Source organism: Nannospalax galili, unplaced genomic scaffold (genome assembly GCF_000622305.1).
Source record: "Nannospalax galili isolate Female #2095 unplaced genomic scaffold, S.galili_v1.0 scaffold243, whole genome shotgun sequence".
In the NCBI taxonomy this organism is placed as follows: Eukaryota; Metazoa; Chordata; class Mammalia; order Rodentia; family Spalacidae; genus Nannospalax; species Nannospalax galili.
Window position 1 is genome coordinate 10,071,396 of NW_008353490.1, and position 8,168 is coordinate 10,079,563.

The window sequence follows — 8,168 nt, forward strand, 5'->3', positions numbered from 1 at the left end:
AAACACCATGCCCTATTTATTCCAAATCATTGTGACTGCTCTTCACTACGGCCTTACCTTAACTCACAGCTTTCTCACTGCTCAATTCTGTAGTATCGATTTAGTTTCATTTCCACCTATGTGTGCATTCTTCAGACAAAACTGGTCTTTCTAAAACACAAAGCCATCTTATTGTGTCACATTCTTGCTAAAAATTCTTTAATCCTGCTTTTGTGCAGGACAAGGCTCTTGCTCATTATTATGACCTGTATAACTAAGGAGCTGGCTTCTACCCAATGCTCCTCTGACACCACCTACACCCGTGTCATAATGTCCCCTTGCCCTGTAAGAGTTCCTCGTCTCAAGGCCCTTTTCCCATTCCTCTCCATCATGGCTACAACTCATGTCACAGCAGCATTCGGTCCAGATATCTTCCCTATCAGATCTTTCATGACTCCCCCTTAAGCATCACCCTCCCTTTCCTTAAACGTTCTGTGCACTTTATGTTGTTCTTTTGTCTTTTTGAAACAGGGGTGCCCTATAGCCCCATCTGACCTGGAACTTGCTATGGAGACCAGGCTGGCCTCAATCTCACAGAGATCCTCCTGCCTCTGCCTCCCAAGTGCTGAGATGAAAGGCATGTGCCAATATGCCCAGCAAGACTTTTTTAGCATTTACAGAACTACATGTTGACAGAGAAATGCTTACAGAGAGCATTTGAGCACACACCTACATTAAATTGATCTCATTAACAATGAAATACACAGAATGTGTTTAAAAGAGGATGTGAAGGCTAAGATTGTTAAAGTGGGTACCAGCAAGATGGAATGGCATATTCAGATTTTCAGAATCGAATTGAAGTGAACTGAAGTGAACTGAAGTGAAGTGACGTGACGTGATGTGACGTGAAGTGGAATGAACTGAATCTGTGATACTGGGGACTGAACATGGTTCTGTGCATATTAGGCACTCTTCCACTGAGCTACACCCCTAGCCGAGATCTAAAATCTAAGAAACGACTCCTAGACTAGATGCAGCCACAGGTCATGTCTTCTTAGACGTTAGGACATTAGGACTGGATCTCCTTGCTCATTGCCACAACCTCAACGCCTGGCGTCCACCCTGCTTGCCAGAGCCAATATTTCTCCCTGAGCTGGTGCACAACTGACAGCACCATGGGAGACTATGTGCATGCCTCAGCGCTCCTGAGGCCCCTGGCATGCATGAGCTCCCAGTTCCAGCCTACAATTTTGCATAACAAAAGACCACATCAAGAACGCCTCCCAGCCTCCTCACAGAACGTTTTTGCCATCTCACCTTAAAAATCAACGCATCCCAAATGACCACTTATGTTTCTCTAAAAATGTACACCATTTATTCATGTGCTTAACCATCACCCTCACCCAAAAATTTCCAAGCAGTCTCGCATAAAGTCCTTCTACTGGACCAAACACTTTGGATGGCATTTGTCTACTTCATGCCTTTCAAAACCAGTGTGTCCTCTCCTGGCCCATCTGAAAGATCCATGAAAGAACACCCTGGCAAAGAATTTCAGACCTAGGAGACACGTTGAGACACAATTTTGCCAGATTCTTGGCTCTAAAGCCCTCATAAACATTTTTTTTTTAAATGTTAAAAGGGTGTATTCTCTGATAGGGAAAAAGATTCGCATTTATTTTGTCAAAAATCTTTGCTTGCAGTAAAATGACCCAATGTTTCCTGATCCAAAGAGAGTGTCTTCTTTGGGTCTTTTAGGCTCCATGTTGACTGATTCCTTGATGAACTGGGTCTTGCAGCAAAGACCGTGACTAATAAGGCGATCACGATAAAGAACGATAGAGAACGCAGACATTCTGGCATTGCACTAGTTAGAGACACAAGGACTGTTTCCTGAAGAACAACAGGTACCCCACAAGGAACTCCACGCATCTACCAAAACAACATCCGTTTTCTGTCTCTTAGAACACCTGCACTTATTTCAGAGAGAGTTCAAACATTGTAAGTATGTCCTAGAGCCTGCCTCTGCAGGACGGATTCAAGATCGGGAAGGAGGGAAATCAAACAAGGTCAGCCGATGAAGTAAAGGCGGCATCGGTAAAGCCGGTGTGCTGTGAATGCGAGAATTTTAAATCTGACCAGAGGCAAACACCACTCTTGGTGCAACTTCCAACACCAGAGTTCTTGTTCACCTGCAGCAGCCCTTCCTGGAATGCCCCACCCCCAGCCTCCTGCTCTCTGCCCCTCCCCCTCTGCAGAATGTTACAGATGGCATTCTGGCCGTTTCCTTTCAAATTTTACCCGACGTGGCTGGATCGCTTGGCGCATCGGCCACATTTTGCTGACTCTCCGAGTCCTTAGCTGAGTTTTCTCACCGTGGACACTACTAGTCAGACAAGGTTGCAGTCTAAGTCGCCGAGGATGGTCTCAGGAGGTAAGGCTGTTCTCTCAGGGTATGGGACCAACTCCCTGCCACCTTTAAACTGTTGAGAATTTAAATTTAGCGCCGGGGACTACTTATTGTGTTAAGGGAAAAGAAAGAGACAGCTTTTGTCTGCCCTAAGGACATCTCACAGAAGGAGATGGCAGGATGAGCTGAGTCTGTGAGGATATTTAAGGTGTGATAGGGAGATAACGCTGGGTCAAGAGAAAGGAGGGGAACACCTAGACTGATTCTTTCTATACAAAAGGCAGGTTCCATCAGCTTCACTCATAGCTATGGTTGGATGGTTCATTTTAGGGACTCTGGTTTGGGGAAAACACCTGAGCCTGGGTAATTTCTCCAGGCATCTCGAACTTGCTCTATGTAATTATGAATCTTACAGATTTGACTGGACCACCCTAGATCTGGGGCGAACAGTGGAAACAAATTACCTAGGCAAGAAACAGCTCATTAGGGCTCTCTCTGATCAAGGGTCCTGAGCTGACTTCTCTGTGAGGGTGGAGGCTGCTCCATCAACTGGAAGTCCAGAGCCCCTCACTCCTTCCCACCCAGGGAAGGTTTCTTATCAGTTAGTTGGTGCCTTTAATTCAATAGGGGTGGAGCAGTCAGAAAACTTCAACTAACAGAAAGGTGCTTGTGATAACTGGTCTACCTAGTTTTAAAATAGTACTTTAGAGTTACAGTTTTAAAACTATCTGTGCTGTTCCCTGAGCCCTTCGCTTGATGAAAAGATGTCTCATCTTCCTTGATCCTGATTTAGATCCAGATTTAGAGTGTTGTTAGCTTTACCATAGTGGATTCTGAGATGCCTAGTTTACTTTTCCAGAAGCTTTGGAGAATACCATTTGGCTTGGAAATGTTCTGTTGTTACTGTTATTCAGTTAGAAAGGTGTCCTGTTATTAAGTCCAGGCCTTATGGACCTAGCTTTTTGACAGGATCTTTGTGATTCCCTGCTCAACAGGAATGAGCTCCAAACAATCGTGTGTCATTTGGGCACCAGCTCATGCCTGTACCCCAGGAGTCATTCCTTTCCTTTATATTATCAGGAGTTCGCAACAGAGGGACCATAAATATATACCTCATTTCCATGAAAAATTCTAACACGAGTAGCTCTGAAAATTCCCAGAAACCTCAGCAGCCCTCTACTAACTAACCATTGCCCAGTGTTTTCCAGTACTCAACAGTCACTGCTGGGTGCACAAATTCAAAGACAGGAAATCCAATAGCTGTCTTACACATCTGTGCACTGGGAACAGCTTCCTGCCGTGGTGGAAACAATAATCACTGGGGCACTGGGGCAGTGTTGGTCATCTTATCCCACTGTTTTCTGTAGGAGGCATTAGGAAAGGGAACCAAAGGACAGGTGGGGTATGCTGCAAGGTCCCTCCCAGGGTTCCAGGGCACTAGCTTGAGAGGTTTCTCACGGGTGCTTTCAGTTTGTTGTGCCACCCTAAAAAGGGTGGGAAATCTGTGTATGAAAGGAACACTCTGCAGGGAATGGGGCCAAAATCTCTGAAACCTGCAACCTTCACCGAGGCCCCTGGGTGTCAGAAACTGACTCTAAACATTGGTGCCTTACTTCTTGATGGGGATCTTTAGTAGGAAAGTGGTGTCAAGCAGAATCAAAACGATGCACATCTGGAGAAACACCTAGGAGACCGATGAGTTTTCTGCCACCAATTCGTGAAAGCGCCTCTCAGCAGGGAAAGGAGAGGTGTTCCTCACCACACTCAAGAAGCAGGGAATCTTGGTCAGCTGGAAGATGCCAGCAGGAATAACACTTGGCTAGAGGAATCCAGCAGTAAATTCATTCAGGGACATTTGGAAATGGCACAATCTCCTCTTTCCCATGACCCTGCCCTGTTGAGATTCCTCCCCTGGTTCTGACTGATGCCCAGGAGTAGAGAACCTCCTTCCTGTGTCCTTCATCTTCTCCATCCACCCGCACCCCTCGTGACTGCAGGGATATCTCCAAGAAACTCTCTGGTGCTGTCTTCATTGCCCAGGATGTCTTTGGTGGCAGGAGATTGGGGCCATGGCCTGGGTGGAGTTATGCCTTTGAACATGATGCAAGTTGGGACACCAGGGGGACCCGCTCAGCCTGCGCACAATGCCAACCTTGTCTTCATTCGGGTGCCCCTCAACTGGAATGTCCCTGTGGTCCTTGGTGGAGGTGTAGAGCACCCTGCTCCCCTCTTCATGAAAGCACCTTCTGTGAACACCTTCGTTAATGTCCCAGGCGTTGCAGCTTCCCAGCCCTGCAAGGGGAACTGGGTTCTGAGCCTTCCCTCTCCAGCCCCACCACAAGTTGTCCAGCTGATCCCTGTAATGTCGCCAGTGAATGCAGCACCACCTCCACAAGGGACATATGGAGAGGGTGGCCTGGCCAACTTTCAGACTAACCCCCCAGAAAATGACTTGTCCAAACCGGACAGCGCGTATGGGTACTTCCGGCACTGGCAACATATCAAGACCCTGGTCCGGAGGCACCTGCCCCAGACTCCTGACGTAGAAGCATTCTCTTGCTTCCTCATGTAAGTACCACCTAGGAGCTGGAAGCTCCTCCTGGGGCTCAAACATGATGAATGTGAGGTAGGCAAAGCAGTTATTGAGGGTGAGGGGGGCCACTTCAGAGAGCCACATTGTGGGGGAATAGTAATGTCATACCAGCCTTCTTGATCTCATTTGATCGTCGTCACCATGTGATCTCAGCCAATCAATGCTTTTCAGTAATTATCACAGCCACATGGAGGGCTGAGGTCAGACAGGGTTCTGGTGTCACAGGAGCTACAATTTGAATTCAGGCCTCTGACTTCACTTGATAGTCCTTATCTTACAACCTTCTAGAACAGACTTGGGTGTTTATGACCCAGAGCACATCACAACTAAGGGCGGGGAAGGGTGGCTGGACTGAGGGAAACCTGAACATGCATCCCTAGCCCACTGTTCTGGGGAATTCAACTTAGGACAGCAAGTTAGTCGACCCTCATTGGGGAAATCTTTGGGTTCCTCCTCCATTTTGAGCTTTGGCAGTCATTCTTCCTTCTTTGCATTTAGGCAGTCAGCTCAGGCTGCCTACAAGACAAGGCAGACTGGGTCTTTGAAACCTCAGAGCTCTCTTCTCACAGTTCTGGAGTCTGGAGCCCCAGAGCCAGGCCCCTACAAATTCAGTGTCTGGTGAGGACTGCCCCCTGGCTGTCTCAGCTGTGTTATCACATAGGACTAATAGGAGAACTTGGATGCTTTGCCCCTCTTCCCAGAAGGGCACTATCCCATCATGGGAGTCCCATCTTCATGACCTAAGCCTGGCTACCACCCAAGGCCCCATTCCAGTGACCGTCATCTGGGCATTAAGGTAGCCATATGGAAGTCTGTTCAAGAAAATCTCCCATGTGCACTGATACAGATGACTCACATGGCAGCTAGGGAGATCAACACTTGATGCTGATATTAGGTGCATGGGGATGGGTCCTGAAGTGTAACAGTTCCTAACAGGCATGAGGACAACGGTGTGTGTTGGGCTGGGTCACCTGGGAACTGAGAGTGGGCTTGTAGACTGTGAGTGCTCCTCGTGAATTGCAGCCCAGTGCTTCGATCCCTGGCCCGGAGGTGGCCCGACATGAATGTGGAGAAGGGTCTATGGAGGGGTCTGCATGAATGGAAGTCCACAAGCAACTTTGACCGGATGATTTTCTTTGAGATAGCAGATGAGTGAGTCACAGAGGGTTTGGGTCTGGTCTGCTGGTGAATGGGAATGCAGGGACTGCTAGGCTGAAACCTAGGCTTGGTGGTTTATCACCCACACCAATACCAGGAAGGGTACCCACTGATCAGGCCCATCCATTGATCACACCATTACCAGGAAGGGTACCCACTGATCAGGCCCATCCATTGAAACCTTGCTGCCCATCAGGCTGTTCCTGGGCCCTGGAGTGAAGGGAGTTCTCTAGCCCATGCTCGAAGTAGCTCTGGCCTCTCTGGACAGGAGTTCATCCCTGCCTTTAGGTTGAGGGTCGAGGTGGGAGAGGGACCCACTCATCCCCATTTAATCTCCTCCAGCTTGGGAATTTTACACAGGGAACAGATCCCAACAGCTTTGTGCCAAGCACCTAACCTGAAGCTAGTGCTTTTTGACAAAAGAGCCCCCTTGCTTAAAAAAAAAAAAAAGCGGCCTCAATTTTATTCCATGAGACACAAGAAAGCATGTGTAAAAAAGGAAGCCTTGTTAGACATTCTGAGGACACAGCCTTAGTTTTTCAGCCTTTGTTCCATGCAATGCCAATCATTCACACAAGCCAAAAATCAGCTCTCGGAGGGAAGCAGCCATACCTCTCAGCTTAGCTTTCACTGTCTCCTGACGCTCCCTAGGCCATGTCTGCCAGGTCATTCCGGCATTACAAGTTTCAGTTTATTTCTGAATCTGGTCCGAGTTACCTGATGCATTCCACCATCAGTCACATCCGTGACTGGCCGGGCATTCAGCTCTTTGTGGTTCTGGGCAGGATTAGCATGGGTCTAGAGGAAGGGTACCCTGAAGGCTCTGCTTAGGCCACCTGACTGCCTTGACTCCCTCTAGGTGCCGAAGGATAAAGGGAACCCCAGAACTATGGTTCTGTATCAGGATCAGCAATTTTTTCGGACTAGACCATCTTTAGAAACCTACTGGTTCTGAAGCCTTGGTCTGCTGTCCATCTCAGCTCATCCTGATGCTTTCTCATCCCCAGGTTCACAGAGTTTGAGCGTGCAGAAGAGATGGAGGATCCAAGGTTGGAGGATAATGAGAGGCTTCCAGTTCCAGCCTCCTGAAGTCCCACTGATACAGGATCCTCCAGGGCCCCAAGCCCCTGAGGTTGTCCAGCAGCCAGGTAGGTTCTCCCACCTACCTGCAAGTGTGTGTATAGATGCTGAATATGATAGACTGTTGTTCCAACTGTAGGCCTCTTCCTACAAGATACTGTATTTACTATGCAAGCTGAACAGCTCCCTACAGCTTGGGGTTCCTGCTGCCCTTGGTCTTGAACTAGATAATGACCTGGCCATGATAAATGAATACTTCCCCGTCCCCCCGCCAAATTGACTCCAAACACTGGATGGTCAGGACATGGGCATTGGGTCTGGAGAGAAGAACCTGGAATACTGGTGACTCTAAACATTCCCCCACATGACTGTCTAGACCTTTCACCTCTTGCAGTTTCCCCTCTCACAGGTCCTTAGGCAAAGCTGTCCTGGCTCACCCTGGACCCCATCTGTGTATTGTCATGTTCCCCTTCCTCCTAGTGTGCATCCCCATGAAGACTGAATCCAAAGTCAACCCTGCCCATCTACCAGCACCCGCACACCAGAAATCAACAAAGACAGAGGCACCCATCGAGATCACTCCTGAAGCTGTGCAGGAGTAGATAGACATCATGGACTGGCTGGAGGGGCTTCCATGCTCAGACACAGGGAAGCCTGAAGAAAAGAGGGAAAGGGACAACACTGAGTCACAGCGAGAAGGACATGACTTATACACAGACCCAGGACTCCTAAGCTACATTGATGAGTTGTGCTCCCAGAAAGACTTTGTCAAACAGGTGAACTGCACCTAGAGCCTAAGTGTTGGCCAGATTCTGAGATCCTTGGAACGAAGCCTTTTCTTTTCTTTTCTGCTGCTGCCACCACTGCTGCTCCTGCGCTCGGGTGCGCTCTCGCTGTCTCTGTCTCTGTCTCTCTCTCTCTCTCTCTCTCTCTCTCTCTCTCTCTCTCTCC

The 8,168-nt window shown here is 48.4% G+C and overlaps 1 protein-coding gene across 1 annotated transcript; it reads left to right on the forward strand.

The window, feature by feature from the left end:
• The first annotated feature begins 4,310 nt into the window (after window positions 1-4,310).
• On the forward strand, window positions 4,311-8,157 carry LOC103748152 (NUT family member 2-like). The gene is given in 4 exon segments (XM_029554834.1): window positions 4,311-4,954; window positions 6,003-6,131; window positions 7,145-7,193; window positions 7,195-8,157. Coding segments are annotated over 4 exon segments (984 nt in total). The 3' UTR covers window positions 7,357-8,157.
• The last annotated feature ends 11 nt before the right edge of the window (window positions 8,158-8,168 follow it).